General features: G+C 33.7%; 1 protein-coding gene across 1 annotated transcript in view; it reads left to right on the top strand.

The window, feature by feature from the left end:
- Positions 1-1,674: 1,674 nt before the first annotated feature.
- Positions 1,675-20,330, top strand: part of LOC114331169 (beta carbonic anhydrase 1) — a 33,417-nt gene continuing 14,761 nt past the window's right edge. Inside the window, exons 1-2 of the mRNA XM_028280664.2 lie at positions 1,675-1,980; positions 10,857-10,941. Of these exons, the coding sequence (XP_028136465.1) occupies positions 1,888-1,980; positions 10,857-10,941 (178 nt within the window). The 5' untranslated portion in view covers positions 1,675-1,887. The remainder of the gene's footprint in view (positions 1,981-10,856; positions 10,942-20,330) is intronic.

Here is a 20,330-nt window from a genome sequence, read left to right as displayed (position 1 = left end):
TTATACATTTTAAAGTAGAAGACTTTAAAATGATATTGCCAATATTGATTAGTTGCGTTTCCTGGGACAACTTTACTAAAAGATAGTTCATTTGATTTGGTATTAGTTTTGAGAGTAAACTAAATGTAAGCCCAAATACTTACGATGTCGGGATAGTATCACGAGGTTTTTTCCTGGTTTTCCCTCGTGATTTACTATGGAATCTCTAGCGCGAGAATTTTACTGCCATCGTTGCATTTGTTGTCTTTTTAAAGACAGATCACATGCTATGATTTTTTGTGGCGGATATTCTTGGGTTGGGGTTGATTTCATGTAATCGAATGAACTATCTTTTAGTAAAGTCGTCCCAGGAAATGCAACCCATCAATATTGGCAATATCATTTTATAGTCTTCTACTTTAAAATGTATAATACATGCCTGAATTGCCGAAATAAATGAGTCAGATTAAATAAATTATTAGAAGAATTTTTTACTAAGCAACAACATTTTTGTTTATTTATTATTATTTTGTATTTTGACAACGACACCCGACTTGGGCGTAGAAACGTTAATAAATTCATTTTTTTTTTGTAAAATTGTGGCTTCCCATTTAAAATAGTTCATTATAAAAATGCCACAAGGAAATAGCTTCAGAACAACATTATGTACCGATGGCCTTAATACCGAAATAACAGACTACTCTATTTGTAGATATTATAAAAACACAAAACATTGTGTTGGCTTTGTTTACTTTCAAAATTAGAACACATCGGTATTACTACATGTTACGATGGTGACACAATGGTTTTTCTGCTACCGAAGTAATAACGCATATATTATATAGGGTGTAACAAAAATACAGGTCATAAATTAAATCACATACCTATTCTGGGACCACAAATATTTCGATTGAACCTAACTTACCTTAGTATAAATGTACACATAAAAAAGTTACAGCCCTTTGAAGTTACAAAATGAAAATCGATTTTTTCCAATATATCAAAAACTATTAGAGATTTTTTTTTGAAAATGGACATGTGGTATTCTTATGGCACGAATATCTTACGAAAAAAATTATAGTGCAATTTGTGCACCCCATAAATATTTTATGGGGGTTTTGTTCCATTAAACCCCTCAAACTTTTGTGTACGTTCCAATTAAATTATTATTGTGGTAGGTACCATTAGTTAAACACAATGTTTTTAAAACTTGTTTGCCTCTCAGTACTTTTTCGAAAAGCCAGTTTTTATCGAGATATTTTGAGTATTTGTTAAATCCACCACATATTTGTATATGGTTAAGTATGATTATAGCGACCTCTGATAATAATACGAAAATTTATTTTTTTAGGTAGGTATAATTTGAACTATATTAAAAAAGAAGTCACATCTCGATCAAAGGTGTCTTATCGAAAAAATTCTAAGAGGCAAAACATTTTCAAAACACTATGTTTAACTGTTTAAATTGTATATGCATACAATTTACTTTAAATACTATTATAATGAGATCCATTAAAATATAATTAATAAGTATAAAATATAATTAACAAGTATAATTAACATTTTAAAATGTGAGCGTACAAACTTTTTATTCAACATTAATAATGTGCATAAAAAATACAATATTAAATCGCCATTATGTTGCTCCGCTTTCCCCTATCAAACCACACGCGGTCAAGGATATTCCAAGTATGATGATCGTTCATTACCATAAAATCAAATGGCAAACATAAATATGCCGTAAACTAAGTAAGTCTACGAGTGTAGACTAGCGTGAATCGAATTAATTGCATCAATAATTCTTTGTTACAAATATACTTTTTGCGTTTGACCTCTAAATCACGCTTCCAAAGATAAAATTTTGATAATAGATGGTGATGTCTATGAAAGCGACAGTTTGTTCCTAACATGGATAAGTTATTGAAGGGGATAATAAAATATCGGGGCACCGCGAGGGATGAAATGGTCAAACAGTTTTTGCAAGTCAAGGATCATCCAACGGTGAGTACCTACAGATTTTGTTTTAATTGATCTTATTAAATACACCTCGTCATTCGTCATACATTATCAATATTTACTTGACGAAACAAGCGGTGTTGCCAACTGTTCTTAACTCTGAAAAGCCAAAAATAAAAATTTTAATGCGAGTTGCGAGTTCAACGTTCAAAGTATCTTGTTTGCAGGGCCGGATTTACCACTAGGCCGACAAGGCACTGGCCTAGGGCGCGGAACGGGCTGATTTTGTTCGCAGGGTAGAGCGGCAATTGAATAAAGAAAACTTCCTAAACTAACAAAATTTTTTTCTAAAGAAAAATAAAGAGCCAATGAGAAGAACGAGGCCGGCCCGAGTGTTTTATCAGCTAAAGTAGTGGTTGAAAATGAAGATAAAGCAGTAGCAGTAAGTGAAGAGGACAAAAACGAGCAAGCTACGAAAACGAAAACACTGTATTTAGATGATGATACATGTTGGTGATAATGTCGGTTCTGATAACAAAGACTATTCTTTGGCGGCATTTAAATTTGAATGTGACCCTGCAAACCGTAGTATATCTGAAGAGTTACGTGATTATGTGGCTCAAAACGTATCATCCCAAAACCGGCAATGAACTTGCACATCATCAGCTGTGGGAGCACGTTAAATAGAATTCTATTTTAATGACGTCACGTTGCCTAGCAACCGTCGATTCTTCCATTATCAAATTCTATTTTGTGACGTCAGCAAAATAGAATTCTATTTGACGCAGGTCTGGAGGAATGTTCTTAAGCGTGTTGTTGCTGCTGTAAAATTTCTATCCACAAAAGGATTAGCTTCTCGAGGTAGCCATGAACATTTAATACTGTTTGATCAAGGCAACCTTTTTAGGTTTAATACAATTTTTATCCGAGTTTGACCGCTTTCTTGCGGAGCATTTGAAAGTATATGGCGATGGACTGTCTGTGTATTATTTTAAGTTATATGAAGTACTATTAACTATTATTATTAAAACCCTAGAAAACATTAATTACGTTAATTTTGTATTTATTATTTTCAATCCTTAGCAAACTCAAACTTCTCTTTTATATCCACAGTATATTGATAATAGTGCAAAAGAACACTAGGGTATGGGTATAAGTTTTTATTAAAACAATCAGCAGCAAAAGCCAAAAGTTGGTTGGTTATGAGGGGGTTGGGGGGGCGTGGATCAAGGCGTGGGGCGTCAGAAATATTAATGCCTAGTCGGGTTCAACATGTAAATCCGGCCCTGCTTGTTTGTATTATTATACTACAGTTAAAATTTTAAAAATGAGTGGTAGAAGCTAAATATACTTTCTTGTGTCTGCAACCAACTATAATAGCTATCCAATGTAATTTTGAGGAACTCATATCTGTTTCGGTCTCAGAGACCGATATTTAAATAAAGCCATTTTATTTTTAGGTACTTTGTAAAAATAATAGTCTAACATTCCACTTTAAAATCACTACGTTCATAACGTAGTTAATAAAATCACATTTTTATATTAATTTAAGAAGAGGAGAATACATTGGTAACAGGTTGTCAGTCAAAACGTTACCACAAATAGTTTTAATTAAATTAATAGTACTTAATTTTTGCGAAAAAAAATTCGTTCATGCCGTAGATACATGTTTTTTATATATAAAATTACAGCTTTTTTACGATGATAGTATAAGGTTGCCTGTAAAAAAAATGGCCGTAAATTAGGGTTGCCAGCTGTAAAAACAAGAGGTATCAGAGATAAAGTGAAAGAGAGCTAGTGCGCAACACCACTGGTTTGTCAATATAGGGCTTTTCATCGATTGTCATTTGTTTCGAGCTTCTGTAATGTGTCACATAATATTAATATATCTACGTCATACGCCTTTGGTTTCTATCATTGGTATATGCCAATAAAGTATGACGTAGATATATTAATATTATGTGACAGATGACAGAAGCTCGAAACAAATGACTGTGAATTTGATGGCGAATGCGAGTTGTAAAAACACTCATCTTGTCTAACCAATTAGTCCAGAAAGCCACTGCGCATCCGCTAGGAAAAATATTCCGATTCGGATTTTTGCACATTCTTACTCAAAAAGGACCCCTTTTAACAAATTTGCATGTTGCCAGGACCAAAAGTGGGTCAAAAATTTATTAAACGTTTTTTTTTGTTTTTTTCCTAAAATTATTTTTTTTTTGCATGGAACAAAGTTTTTTTGTTTTTTGGATCATTCCACACAGAAAAGGTCTTTAGTGACTTTTCTCTAAAGTTGGTAGTTTTTGACATATAAGCGATTAAAAATTGAAAAATTGCGAAATCGGCCATTTTTAACCCTCAAAAACTATGTGAAAAACTGAAAATTTGAATGTTGCCAAGGTAGGTAGATATTCTTTAAACATCGATTGATGAAATCCCGAAGAGTTTTTTGCAATACAATATTCAGAACTCCTTTGTTTTTTTCAATTGCTAATCAAGCGTGCGCCACACTATTTTCCATCGTTGCATGTGTATAGAGTATGGTGCAAATGAAAGGAATAAATTCGTTATTTCGTACCCCGGCGATTTTAAGGAAAAATCCCGAAACAGGTCGATTTTTATTTTTAAGTTACGATATTGTGGCATATGTGGTATACTAGTGACGTCATCCATCTGGGCGTGATGACGTAATCGATGATTTTTTAAAAGGAGAATAGGGGTCGTGTGCTAGCTCATTTGAAAGCTTCTTCAATTCTCTATTCAGTAATATAAACATTTACATAATTATTTATACAGGGTGTCCAAAAAAAGCTTTTAATTAAATTATTTGAAAAAAAAAGAAGAATGTATGTAATTTATTTAATTCAAAATACATTTTACTGTTACCCGAAAACTAAAAAATATTTATTTCACAAGTAAACATTGCTTTTCGATTAAATTCAATGTTCAAGCTAGCTCTCGCCAGCCACCTGCCTCTTGGAAGTTTGAACATTTAATTTAAGCGAAAAGCAATGTTTATTTGTGAAATAAACTTTGTTTTCTGATTTGTGAAAGCAGTAAATTGTATTTTGAATTAAATAAATTACATACATTGTTCTTTTTTTTTTGTCAAATAATTTAATTTAATAAACATTTTTTGGACACCCTGTATAAATAATTATGTAAATGTTTATATTACTGAATAGAGAATTGAAGAACCTTTCAAATGAGCTAGCACACGACCCCTATTCTCAGGGCCGGATTAACACTTTTGCCGCCCATGGGCCAGAGGTCTGCCTGCCGCCCTAGCGGGGGTGCAACACCGGGGGGGGGGGTCCGGGGCCCCCCCCCGAAAAAAATTGAAATTTAGAGGCAAAATAACGCATTTTGGGACATTTTCCAGCGCTCAACTGTCTCTTGATATTGTAATGGTTTTAGTACCTCTCATGATGAAAACAAGAAACTATGTCCTAAAATTGCGTTTTATTAATTAAAATAAACTATTTGACAAAACTCCGTTAATTACGAAACCATTTTCTACAACCGTGATATTCCATTACTTAAGATTACAATAATAGTAAATAAAATCGTTGTTGATATTATTTTGTGAAACATCATGCAGCTCGTAATTCCCAAACTCAACAATTCTTTTATAGTTTTATGACTATTTTGGCTGAGAATGATTGATTTGGAGTGAAGTGAAAATTCGGCTTCGTTACTCGGCAACGGCTCACCTGTGAATGTGCCCGCAGGCTTTGAGCCATAATCGGTCATTGCTGTCGATTTATGGGCAAAAACAGGACAGTTAGGAAGGGGCTAAAATTAGTAAAAGGTGTACAGAGTAAGACTGCAAAATAAATGATAATTTCTGTATTGAATATAGGATAATAACAAATATATACAACATCGAAATATAACTGTTCAGAGCATACAAATCACATATCCAAACAAATAACTTACTCACTAAATTAGCTTTGTTAAAGTAAATATAACTTAAAACTTCTTCTTTCTTGCACGTGCATTGGAAAAATCATCAACAACTGCACTGAAATCGAGTTTTGTTGTCAGTTCATGTTCTATGGCTAAAACAGCCAGGCTGACGAGTCGTTCTTGAGTCACTGTTGAACGCAGATAGTTTTTTACTCTTTTCAAGGTCGAAAACGATCTCTCAGCAGAACAGTTTGTAGCAGGAGTTGTCAAAAACATTTTCAAACCAATAGCCACGTTGGGAAACAAGTCCTGTAGATTTTTTTCTATCAAAAATCTGTACAAGTTTGATAGTGAAAAGTCTTTTTCGGCTTCTTTGTAGTTTCCTCGGATCAGAAGTCCTTTCAGATGGATGCACTCGCATATAAACTCTGACTCTTCAATGTCTTCAATATAGATTTTCTGCAAAGACGTCGCGTTAGCAGTAATTTCTTCGGTAGTTAGAGTCTTTAATTTTGTTAGAAATGAAAACTTTGCAACGAAGTCTGTGTACACAGAGATCCTTTTGTCTAACTGAAACTGAAGTGTTTCCACGATGATGTCATAACTTTGTTGAAGACAATTTCCCCTAATGTCATCATCCTCATCATAAGTTCTTTCTTCATCTTCTTCTGAAGATTCATCAAAGAACCTCTTTCTTTTCGCCTTTCTTTTTGGGCGATCAAAATCTTGCTGCACCTGCGGCTGCGTCTCTTGTGGAAGTTCTGGCTCATCGTTCTGTCTCATTTCACCTTGCGCAATTTGCAGTTTTTTTTCGCCCTCTTTCTTATAGTGGGTAAACATGTCTTTCATGTTCATCACATACTCTGTGAGTGAGTTGTACAGGATTACAACGCTGTCCACGGTCATATTTTCAGCCTGGATCTTTTCACTGACTGAATTAAATTTTTGAAGTACATCTCCCCAAAGGGCTGCCATGAAACATGTTTCTAGAGACATTAGTTTTCGCAACAACCCTTTGGCTTTGGATTGTGTCTGTTTGTTTTCATGATTGCTTGAAGTCATGTCTATCAGCGTCTTGACCATGGGTTTGTAGTCTTTATTAAGGCTTTTGCAAGCTTCTTCCCTTGCAGACCATCTTGTAACACTGAGAGACTTCAACGACGTGTTCTTGTCCTTTCCTGTGGCCGTGAAATTTGACAGAAGAAGATTCCACCTGTGCGTAGAAGACGAGAAAAAATTGTACAATCCTTGCAAGAGATCAAAGAAATGTTTTGCAAGAGAACAGCATTCTGCTGCGCTTGATCCCACTAAATTTAGTGAATGCGCTGAACAAGGCACATAAAATATCAAGGGATTCTTTTCTTTAAGTCTTGCCTGCAACCCCGAGTACATTCCTGACATATTTGACGCGTTGTCATAGGACTGTCCCCTACAGTTTTGTATGTCCAATCCTTTCGACTGTAGGAAAGAAAGCACTGAGTTCACTAGTTCTTCACCTGTATGACCTTGATTTTTCATAAATTCAACAAAATGTTCTTCAGGGATTCCCAATTCATTCACATACCTTAATATGAAAGACAATTGATCAATGTGTGTTACATCAGGGGTGGAATCTACTATTATAGAATAGTACTTGCTTTTCTTAGCATCATTCAAAATTGTATCAATAACGGTTTTTGCCATTATTTCGATGAGTTCTTCACAAATGGTTGATGATAGGTATGACTGTTTGCCTTTACCCGCTTTCCCATATTTTTCAATGTGTGCTTTCAAAAATGGATCAAATTCGGCAATCAGCTCCAAGCACATCATATAGTTGCCATTTGAAAAAGAACCAAATTTTTCGTCAGTCCCCCTAAAGGCAAGACCACGCGAGGCAAGTTTTTTTATTACGGCCACCACTCTCTGGAGAACTGCCTTCCAATACCTTATTTCTTCTTCCACTTGGTTTTGTAGAAGCTTATCGATCCTCCCGGCTGCTTCTGCTCTTTGTTTGTATACTATTACACTATTGTAGTGAACGTGCGAGTTTTCATGCTCTTTTATTCTCGCTGATGCATGTTTCCAATCACTGAACCCATTTTCAGTAAACTGAGTAGAGGTCGAACTAAACAATTTGCATGGACCACAGAACAAAGAGCCTAAACTTGGTGAGTAAATCAAGAAATCTCTATTTACAATTTCGCCATTTGCAAGTTTTCTGTCGAATAGCCATTTAGCCAACACTCTTTTCCTGTCTGGATATTGCCTTTCAGATTTTTTAAAATCGCAATCTTTATTTTGATTCCATCCATTTTTAACAAAATATTCCCGCGTCTCTTCATTCACTATCCATAAAGCAGGATCATAATTTGGTTTCAAATGGACAGAAGAGTCAGGTTCAGAGACTGTTAATTGATCTTCAATCTCGTCAACAACAAAAGTTAATTCGGATATAGCTGGTTTGATCTTGTCAGTATCAACACATGACGAAGCTGAAGGTGCTGATGCTGAAGGGGTTGAGGGTGAAGCTGAAGGGGTTGATGCTGAAGCTGAAGGGGTTGATGTTGAAACCGGAGGGGCTGATGCTGAAGCTAAAGGGGTTGATGTTGAAGCTGAAGGGGCTGATGCTGAAGCTGGAGGGGTTGATGTTAAAGCTGAAGGCACTGATGCTGAAGCTGTTGAAGCTGAAGGCGTTAATATGGAACATACTTCTAGTTCTACTTCACAAAATTCTTTGACACTTTCTAAAAGCACTGGTTCTGGTGGCACTGGTAGGTTACTTCTTGTAAAAAATGTATCAAGCTTCGCAGTTTTATTTACAACTTCTGTCAATTTTTTTTTCTTCTCTTCGGCTACTTTTTTGTATTGCCACCCACTGAGCCGTTTGCGTCCATCCATTTGTACAGCTGCTTGTTATAGCATCAATGACATCGGAAGTAAAGGTCTGACTGTAAAAAAAAGAATATCTGTATAATTCAAAACTGTAGTACGATACGACAGGAAAAATGAAGCGAAAAAATGAGGGAAGCGAATTTCCTTCCATTACTTATTCAACTCATTGTGAAACCTATACGTATGGCAACATGCCGAATTACATTTTTCCTTATAGAGAACGGAATTAGCTAGAAAATCGAAATTTGCCTTAACATTTTCAGAAAAATATGCTCTACACGAATTTAAAACATAAAGAAGAATTTTTCCCATACGGGCCCCAAAAACCAAAATTTTGGGGTAAAACCCCCCCAAAAAGGGGGTAAATGTTATGGGATTCTTTTGGCTAAATAACTTAGCCGAGATATTGCAAAAAGGAAAGTGTGTGCGTGTGCCGAATTTGAAGAAAATCGGTCAAAAATTGCGACCGCTAGAGCGCGGTCTATATTAACTTACATTACCATTACTATAAACAAATAAATATTTCTTACCTCACAAGTTACAATTTCAAAATGTTACTCCGCTCAAAACAAATTACAAAAACGTTAAACCTAAACAGTTAGACAGACTGCAGTACGTGGAGTTGAGACCAGACAACCGAATGACAATGGCGCGTGGCGGTGATGGAGTTGGTGGGGGGAGGGAAGCGGCAAGGCGACAAGACGCCTGCCATCAGCCAATGCTAGCAACTACTACGATCCCACAACTAAATTTCCCGTGCGTAGCGTACGATACAGACTGCCGCCTCGCCCCTTCGACTCACTTGGATAGAGTGGCGTAGCGTAGTGTACTGCGATACATTACACCGCGCAGAGTGTCGCGTTATAAATAAATAATAAACAATAAAATAGTTTTTTAATATTTAATGCTCAGGTTCACTGGTCTTGATAATCGATAATAAAGCTTTATAATCAATCAAAAATAATTACACTTTTTTTTTCTCAAATCCGCCGCCCCAAAATTTTGCCGCCCTGGGCCGCGGCCCAGTTGGCCCGTGCCTTAATCCGGCCCTGCCTATTCTCATTTAAAAAAATCATCGATTACGTCATCACGCCCAGATGGGTGACGTCACTAGTATACCATACATGCCACAATATCATAACTTAAAATTAAAAATCGACCTGTTTCGAGATTTTTCCTTTAAGTCGCCGGTTTACGAAATAACGAATTTATTCTTTTCATTTGCACCATACACCATACTGTATACACATGCAACGGTGGAAAATAGTGTCGCGCACGCTTGATTAGAAATTAAAAAACAAAGAAGTTTTGAATATTGTATTGCAAAAAACTCTTCGGGATTTCATCAATCGATGTTTAAAGAATATCTACCTACCTTGGCAACATTCAAATTTACAGTTTTTCACATTGTTTTTGAGGGTTAAAAATGGCTGATTTCGCAATTTTTCAATTTTTAATCGCTTATATGTCAAAAACTATCAACTTTAGAGAAAAGTCACTAAAGACCTTTTCTCTTTGAAATGATCCAAAAAACCTAAAAAAACTTTTTTTCCATGCAAAAAAAAATAATTTTAGGAAAAAAAACAAAAAAAAAACGTTTAAAACATTTTTGACCCACTTTTGGTCCTGGCAACATGCAAATTTGTTAAAAGGGGTCCTTTTTGAGTAAGAATGTGCAAAAAATCCGAACCGGAATATTTTTCCTAGCGGATGCGCAGTGGCTCTCTTTCATAATTTCATCTTTGATACCCTGCGTTTTTAACAGCTGGCAACCTTAACTTGCGGCCATTTTCCCACAGGTAACCTTATATCATCGTATTAAGAGATAAATTAGTTTTTTGATACAATAAACATATATAAAAATATAACTACGTTATGAACGTAGTGATTTTGCAGTGGGATCTCGTACTATAAGGAAACATACGTTTTTATTATATACGCTTTTTTTTATTGAGAAAAAGGGGTGCTGTAGTTATCTAAAATATACAAATGCTGCTCTGTTTCGTACATTACACAACGGCTTTCGATTCAGTAAAATGGAATCCTCTTAGTATCGTAAATCTTGGCAACACTGTAAATTATATTAACCTATGCGTGCGCAGCACATGCTTACTGCTTTTAATTTTTTTGTTTTTTAGCCAAAGGCAGTGTTTTTCACGTGTATTGACAGTCGAATGATACCGACAAGATTCACCCAGACTGAAGTTGGAGATATGTTTGTGGGTGAGTAGGAATTTCCTTCTAAAATTTGGGAAACATAATTCTGCTGGAAAGTAGACAACACATTTTACGTTAAAAACGCCACAAACAGCAAAGGTTTTGAACATTACGAGTAAATTGCAAAATACCTACACTTTTCAAGCAGTCTTTAAATATATTTGGTTTTTTAATGTAGTAAGAGCACAGAATAAATAACCATTGTGGTTATTTATTCTGTGGTAAGAGCAGTTTTTGAATCACTATAGAGTAATCTGCTATATCATGGACCTTAATTATACATGATTATTTGGGCGACCTAAGGAAATGTTTTAAAGTTATAAACAATTTTTTGGCTTAAAATCTCGGTAGCATTTAGTTTAAATTAAATTCAGAAATCGGCGTTGGAAAAGACGCTTCTTTTAAAAGAAAAACCTTGGAATTACGAGGAGTGGTTCCTGCGAGATACACCGGTCAAAAATTACCGGCGTTTTCGACGAAGTTATAAACAAGAGGATCTCTTTCTCGACAAATATTTTCATATCTTCAACATATTCCATATTCATAATATACAGGGTGTGTCAAAAAGTAGTGGGACGATATTTTTGGGGACAAAAACTGAAAAACATGTCCATATTTTTCAAAAATCTCTCGAATAACACCAAACGCCACGACTCCCCATTCTACCCCCTGGAGGTGGAGTGGGGGGCAACTTTAAAATCTTTAATAGGAACCCCCATTTTTTTATTGTAGATTTTGATTCCTTATACAAAAATAAATATATAGCGATATATTGGTTGACGCGTCTTAGCAAGATAAGAACGAATATACAGAGAGAGTCTGTAATTTGGAATAAATTTAATATCTCAAATACTAAATGTTTTTTTGAAAAATGCTCAGAACCGTCGATTAGTATTTCAAATTGTCCTTTTTGACATACAATAATAATGTATACAGGGTGTCCCAATTTAGAGCTATGACGTCATCTTTGATTTTCTTAAATGGCAACACTGTTATTTTGATAGCTATTTTGATAGGGTGTGTAAAGTTATACACAACTGCAAAATATCAAATTTTTTATTCTCTACCATTTACAAGATAATAGAAAATTTCGAAAGTTATGTCTGTAATTTGGCATAATTCAATAATTAAAATACTAATTGTTTTTTTGAAAAATGCTCAGACCCATCGATTAGTATTTTAAATTGTCATTTTTGACATACAATAATAATGTATACAGGGTGTCCCAATTTAGAGATATGACGTCATCGTTGATTTCCTTAAATGGCAACACTGTCATTTTGACAGCTATTTTGATAGGGTGTATAAAGTTATACACAACTGCAAAATTTTAAATTTTTATTTCCTACCATTTACAAGATAATAAAAAATAACAAAGTTATGAAAAACAAGTAATCAAATAATAATTGAATTTAATTATTTCAATTAAGCAAATACTCATAATGTTGCCCTCAATTATTGTCAAATTGTCAATGGGCAACTTTATGAGCATTTGCTTATTTGAAATAATTAAATTCAATTATTATTTGATTACTTGTTTTTCATAACTTTGTTATTTTTTATTATCTTGTAAATGGTAGGGAATAAAAATTTGAAATTTTGCAGTTGTGTATAACTTTACACATCCTATCAAAATAGCTATTAAAACGATAGTGTTGCCATTTAAGAAAATCAACGATGACGTCATATCTCGAAATTGGAACACCCTGTATACATTATTATTGTATGTCAAAAATGACAATTTGAAATACTAATCGACGGGTCTGAGTATTTTTAAAAAAACAATTAATATTTTAATTATTGAATTTATTCCAAATTACAAATATAACTTTGTTATTTTCTATTATGTTGTAAACAAGAATCTACAGGTCGAGCAAGTCTCGTAAATTTCACGATTGCGAGCCACGCTTCACGCAACCGTGTTTGCGTACTTGTGTTTCAAGTTGCGTGGTCGTACGGAGTTATATTTACCAAATTTAAATATAATCGTTTTCAAAATTAAATCAATATGTCAATATGGCTACTGGGTGTAAAAGATAAATCTTATTCTATCTGTTCTTAATGAGTTTTAGATAATTTTAGTTGTATTTCTTTGTAATTTTGTGTTGTACAAAGATTAATTTAACATTTTCTCTGGAAGTATTAATTTAGAAAGATAATATGCTTCATTGGTGTTGTGTTTTGAAGTGTGAAATGTGATAAAGTCAAGATAAAGTTCACTTTTAAACTGAACTAAATAAGGTATCTGAGAGACAACAATGGTTAAATGCAATACAATGTACAGGTTTTACTAGCGAAATGAAAATTTTCCTGTCCTGTCTGCTGTAATCATTTTATATCTGGTAAGTTACAATTACAACAGTAACGATTTTTGAAGATGTTAACATTTTAATCTTATAGGAAAACCAGCCGACTTAATAGATAATAACAATCTCCAGATTGGGTTCCTTCAATAAATATGGTCTATAAACACAATGAAATAAGTTCCCCAAAATCTAAAATGGAGTGGTATCAAAGGAGAATTAAAGGGAAAAATATTCATATTGAAATTATTTATAAGGCACTGGACTGTCTTAAATTCTACAATAATACTAGGTGGGTAAATGATTTTAGACATTTTTCATTAAGAGTAGATTAAGATTAAGTAGATTTTCATTCAGTAGATTTAAGACTTGTTTACACGGGTAGAGTAATGATGCAAGTACTTGATAGAGTAGAGTAACTCTACCTGTAAAAATGCTCAGCACAGTAGAATAGCTGGTAGAGTGTATAGTTGGAGTTAAAGTAGAGTGACTAGCAACCTATGGCAAAGTAACTACTCTATGACCACCACTACTGCCAAAATGTCTACTCGGCTGCACACTCTACCCATGGAACACGCTCAATTATGGCAGAATAGAGTAGGTAGGAGAGTACATGGGGGCGCTGTCATTCTGGCTGGAATTGTGTTTTGTGTAAATAGTGAAAATGAAGTTCACCGAAGATGAAACTTTAAAACTTGTAGAGCTATAATACGGCGAATACCAGTGTTTATGGAATTTAGGTAGTGTATACTACAGAAATAAAAGTTTGCAGAAAGCTGCGGAGGATGAAATCGTCGAAAGAATGGCAAAGGGGGCTTTGGAGTAAACAAGCTTAAGCAAAAAATTAAGAATTTAAGGTGCACTTATAATCAAGAGTGTTTAAAAATACAAAAATCGGTTTCACTATACTAGCATCAGTACTATACTTGTACTCTCCTCACGTGAATGGTATCAAGCCATTTTTGGTAGAGTACTACCACTACTCTACTCTCCTCAAAACTCTACCCATGTAAACAAGTCTTTAGAAACAGTGGAAAATGAGGTAGCTAGTAGAGTAGTAGTAGAGTAAAATATACTGGTTTAGCAAATTGCAATGTTTTAAGGTAATACAGTAGCGATAAACAGGTAGCCTAAACGTGTTCCAAGATTGTCACTGTAATTTTGAATATTTTTTCGAGGCATTTGGCACACGTATTCGTAAAATAATAAAGAATGGCGGTACAGAGCCCAATTTGAAAAATATATTAATATGTGGAAATTACTCTGTAATTATACAATATTTAAAAAATGAGCCTGTACCGCCATTAAGAAGAACAAAAAAATACACTTTCTTCAAATAAACTTTTTTATCCGATGCCTAGATTTTGTGTAATTTTGGAACTACTAATGAAATAAAAAATTTTAGTAGTTCCAAAATAACTCAAAATCGGATAAAAAAGTTGTATTTGAAAAAAGTGTATTTTTTTGTTCTTCTTAATGGCGGTACAAGCTCGTTTTTTTTTATATTGTATTTAATTACAGAGTAATTTCCACATATTAATATATTTTTCAAATTGGGCTCTGTACCGCCATTCTTTATTATATTACGAATATGTGTGCCAAATATCTTGAAAAAATATTCAAAATTACAGCCGCAATCTTGGAACACATTTTCGCTACCTGTTGATCTATACTGTTTCCTCTTAAGATAGTTTTAAACTGTCTTGGTCAGTAAAAGAACATAATACAGTCACCAGTGCGATCCCCTCTACTCGCGCTGGTCCACTATTCGCTGATGGTTTCAAACTGATGCTAGAACAAACCTATTATTTTATAGAATAATAGGTTTATTTATTTATAGAATATTTCTTCTGATTGTTAATTGTAAAGGATAGAAAAATTACCATTTATTTTATTTTTTTTAGAATCAGCTGAGAGAAGTGGTCTACAAAAAAACCAGGAAGGAAACGGAATATGTGGCTACGAAAGGCAAAAGAAAGGTTTACAAAGCAAATGTGACACATTTTTTTGAAATATTTAGGAATATCAGTAAATTGCATTAAAAAAATGTATGAAAAGATTTTGTTCAATAAAAATGTTTATATTTATCAAGGATGTATTATTTGGTATGGCCACATATCGTCAGTGATGTAATAATACATCCTATCTGTTTTTTCATGAGTTTTGTAAGAGAGACTAAAAACTTGTCTTAGGGTCACCTCCTGTTTTCATATGATATTTTTTGACTTGTTTTGTAGTAAATTAAACTATCTATGAACTACAAAACAAGTCAAAACTTAAATATGAACACAGGAGGTGACCTTAAAACATGTTTTTCCATCTCTCATACAAAACTCATGAAAAAACAGATAGGAGGTATTGTCACATCAGCAAGGATGTACAGTGATGAGTGCCCTAATAACCGGCAAAATATTTAGTTGTGAGATAAAAAGAAATGAAACTAGTCGAGCTGGGAAATTTAGCGAAATTAACCTTTAAATTTACGTTATATTGATCCCACCTTTACACATATCGGAGGAGTATGTCAACTAAAACTGTCACTGTGACAGTGGTAGTTTCCAAACTCGTCTGATACGTCTGAAGGTGGTACACAATCAATACAATCTAAATGTATAAGTTAATATCGCTAAATTTCCCAGCTCGACTAGTTTCATGTCTTTTTATCTCACTACTTAATACATCTTTTGTGCTATTTTGCCGGTTATTAGAGCGCTCATCACTGTATTTCTGGTATATCCAGGGAATGTCTACAAAATATATTTTGAATGTCCAGAGAACATTCGTGGACATTCATGGAATGTTCCAATAAGACATTCAGGTAATGTTTAAACACTCAGGTAATGTTTGCTGACACAGGATTTTCCTGGGATGTTCTCAGGGAACATGTTTTCGGGGATATTCCAGGAATTTTTCAATGTCTGTGTACCTTCTATGAACCTATATGGAATATTTTGGTGTTATTACCGCCGCACTCCACTTGCGATTTGTAATCAGGAAGATTGAACACATTGTTTCAAATACAAGTCAATCCATTTGTGACTAAATAATCATGGATTGACTTCTATTTGAAAGAATGTGTTCAATCTTCACAACTACAAATCGCAAGTGGAGTCCGGCGCTTAGGGCTACTTCCTCTTCGGTATTATGTATTATACTACAGAAATCAGGAACTTTCCTTCTAAATATATGTATGCATCTTGGCCATCAAACATATTCTTCCAAACATTTTTTTAAGGGGTCTTGTGGGTAAAAAAAGTGACTTTTTAAAAAAATTATATCTCGAAAACTAAAATTTATTTTTATTTATAATTGGAACATGTAAAAGTATAGTACTTAAGGTAGTCTCAAAAAAAGTTTCAGCCAAAAATATTCATTTTTGTAGAGTTTAAGTTTTTTTGCGTTGGCAGCATAACTAAGTCCAGTCTCATCTGAAATCAAAAAGTTTCTTGTAGTTTATACCTCTGGCTAGAATATGAACGAAGGAATTAAAAAAAAATGAAATTTGAAGATTTTACATAAGTTTAAACACATTTTTGACCCCAATTTTTCTCATTTTTAAAGTAGTTTTTTTTATAAAACAAAAATGACCTCATCTAATAAAAAATCCTTTGTTGATTCACTAGCCAGAGGTATAAACTACAAGAAACTTTGATTTCAGATGAGACTGGACTTGTTATGCTGCTCACGGCAAAAAAGGGCTGTTGTCGAAAAATTGCAGTCAACTCTACAAAAATGAATATTTTTGGCTGAAATTTTTTTGAGAGTACTATACTTTTACATGTTTCAATTATAAATAAAAATAATTTTTAGTTTCCAAGATATAATTTTTTAAAAAGTCACTTTTTTTACCTGCAAGCATTGATTATAAATATTCCTCTGCAAGACAACAACTTAACAAATTGTTGATTTCAAATTGTAACAGTTGTTTTGCAAAGTATGCTGCCCTCTTGTATTTTCTGTGTTATCTTCATCATACAATTACTTCATCTAAAAACTTTCTGCGATATATTCGCAACAACAAAAACAAACAAAACAAAAAAAATAAAACAAAAGTTTAACCACCTTCACACCACAGAATCAAGCATTCAAGTTACACAAATTTTCAAACACCTCACCTGACACAGCGTCTCAAGTACGATTGCGCGAATTGGTAAATATAACTCTGCACGACCACGCAACTCGAAACACAAGTACGCAAACACGGTTGCGTGAAGCGTGGCTCGCAATCGTGAAATTTACGAGACTTGCTCGACCTGTAGATTCTTGTATCTTGTAAATGGTAGAAAATAAAAATATGATATTTTGCAGTTGTGTATAACTTTACACACCCTATCGAAATTGCTATCAAAATGACAGTGTTGCCATTTAAGAAAATCAACGATGACGTCGTATCTCGAAATTGGGACACCCTGTATACATTATTATTGTATGTCAAAAAGGACAATTTGAAATACTAATCGACGGGTCTGAGCATTTTTCAAAAAAACAATTAGTATTTGAGATATTGAATTTATTCCAAATTACAGACTCTCTCTGTATAGATACCTTCGGTTTCATGCCTGTCAGTCCACGAATATAGCTCCTCCGTTATTAAACAGATATAATGACAAATGAGTTGTCGGATGAGAGCTTATAACCCAAAGATGATATTAAAGGTGACAAATTTGACTTCAGACTTCCGTTTTTAGAGTTGAAACCGGAAGTAGTTTTAAAGTCGCCGAAATAATACAAGCGATATATTATTTGTCGCACCTTAGCAAGACAAAACAAATATATATATGCTTTCGGTTTCAATGCTTCATGCATGTCTGTCCGCGAATATAACTCATACGTTATTAGAACTGATAGAATGACAAATGGGGCGTCGAGTGAGAGCTTATAACTCAAGGATGGTATTAAAGGTGAGAAATTTAACCTCGGACCTTTGGTTCCAGAGTTAAAACCGGAAGTACTGTTTCAAAGTCTCCGAAATAATACAAGCGATATATTACTCGATGAGCCACATCAAAAGGGAAATAAATATCGCTCACTGAGTTCTATAGTGGCACAATCGCAAAAATGAAGTTTTTAGATAATTGACCATGAAGTTTCATGACATCATAGAATACCATTAAAAATTACAATTTATGGATAATAGGTCGACAGAAGAAACCAAATACTTGTCAATTAATGGTTTGATATTACATTTTTTTCCATTCTATGATTTTCGAGAACTTTGATATAAATATGCCAGTATTGAACTCAAGTTTTATAGTGTTTTGGCAAAGATGTCGGTCGTAAGTAGTGGCATAAAGAGTTCATAAAATATACGTTTTTATTTTTTAATGTTCTAATCATGTTTTTATTCGAACTAAAAATATACTAGGTATATGAACACAACAATATTTTTCTTACTAATAACTAAAAAAGAATTTTAAAATGATTATCAGTTATAGAAAAACCTGGTTTATAGAAACAAGAATAAAAACGTGGAATGTAAGTTGATGTAAAATTCACTGTGACTTTTATTAATGGCATTGAATCGAATGAGATACATTAGATCTTCATACTTTTTTCTGGAAATTGAAATTTTATTGTGAACCCCTTTAATTTCAATGTCTTTAAAAGAGAATAATTTGTTAGGATTTATGGTTCATATTTCTTTGAATAAGTTGACCATTTTAAAATAAAATTCGTCAAAGGAAGGTTTATACAGAAAAATGCTGTGATCATCCTTTCCAACTTTCAGTATTGAAACATCACTTAATAAAGACTTCTTCCTAAAGACCTAAAGTAATACATAAAGTCAAAGTGAAAAAAACTTTGCACACCCTTTATATTGTACATTGTTTGACAAAATAAAAAGTGTTGTTATTGGTTCTTACACCACTCTTTGCTACATTAACCTGTTCCATCAATGCCATTATAATGTAGTTTAGCTGCTTGGAAATGTCTCCCAAATCCCAGTATAACTTAAAAAGGCTCGTCTCTCTTCTTCTGTGCATTTCCGGTACATGTTTGCCTGCATTTTGTGATGTTACATGGATCTTTAACTGATCTGGTTAGAACGTCTATCTTCCTGATAAGATTGTCCAGAAACTAGTAGGCGTTTAATTCGGTTTTGCATCCACTTCTTACATTCTTCTTCTTGTTACATTCTAAGTGAAATATAAGAAAAAGTAAACCTATACTGACACAACATTGTTCTTTTATGGCATAAAGTGAAGTATTTGAATTAAAGTAAATCCTATACCGATACAACCTTATATTTTGGTGACACAAATAACATGTTTTTGCCAAAAAATTCATTCAATACTGGCACAACTTTTAATGTGCCGGAATAGACTAAAAAATAAGATATTTTTATTGAAGGTTATAAAAATCATACAGTGGCATAACATTAGTTTTATTAAAATGTGCCGGTATTCCACGTAGAAGAAACACAAACACACCTAATGTCAACGGCATTATAAATATGTGACGGTATAGTGCTGCCGCTATAGCGAAATGGAGGGAAATATGCACATGGTTCAACTCTATCTAGGAAATTCTACCTTTATGCCGGTTTCGTTCAATTATAAAGTGAAATTTCGTGATTTTTAAGAAGTGGTTATTACAAAACACCATTTTCTGAAAATGTGCCACTATAGAACTCAGTGAGCGATATATACCTACTTCCGGCTGTTATATCACTTCTGGTTAAAAAGGTGTATTCGGAAGTGCCACATTATACTTGCAAAAATAGTACATATGTGATATATCAATCATCGGGTGTTGAAAAGTCGAGCTCAAATACACTGGGTGCAAAAAAATCGATCCACTGAAAATTTGGTCATTTTTGATGTCTCTAATTTCCTAAACCTGTTGTCCGATTTAATTGATTTTTTTACCATGTTATAGCCTTATTCATTAAAAAATAGCGCTGTAATAATATTGTTGCTAGACAGTTACACTGTCATTGTATACCGGGTGTACGAATCAAACTGTGTTTTTTTCTCAAAGTTCACATCACCCTGTGGACTATTCTAGCGTTTATAAAATACTGAAATTAAAAACCAACTATAGCCTCAGGTTTTCTTAAAATTCTGTTTTTAGATTCATTCGCTTATGTTG

This window comes from Diabrotica virgifera, chromosome 1, assembly GCF_917563875.1.
Source record: "Diabrotica virgifera virgifera chromosome 1, PGI_DIABVI_V3a".
NCBI lineage: Eukaryota > Metazoa > Arthropoda > Insecta > Coleoptera > Chrysomelidae > Diabrotica > Diabrotica virgifera.
This window is presented reverse-complemented; position numbering and strand designations above follow the sequence as displayed.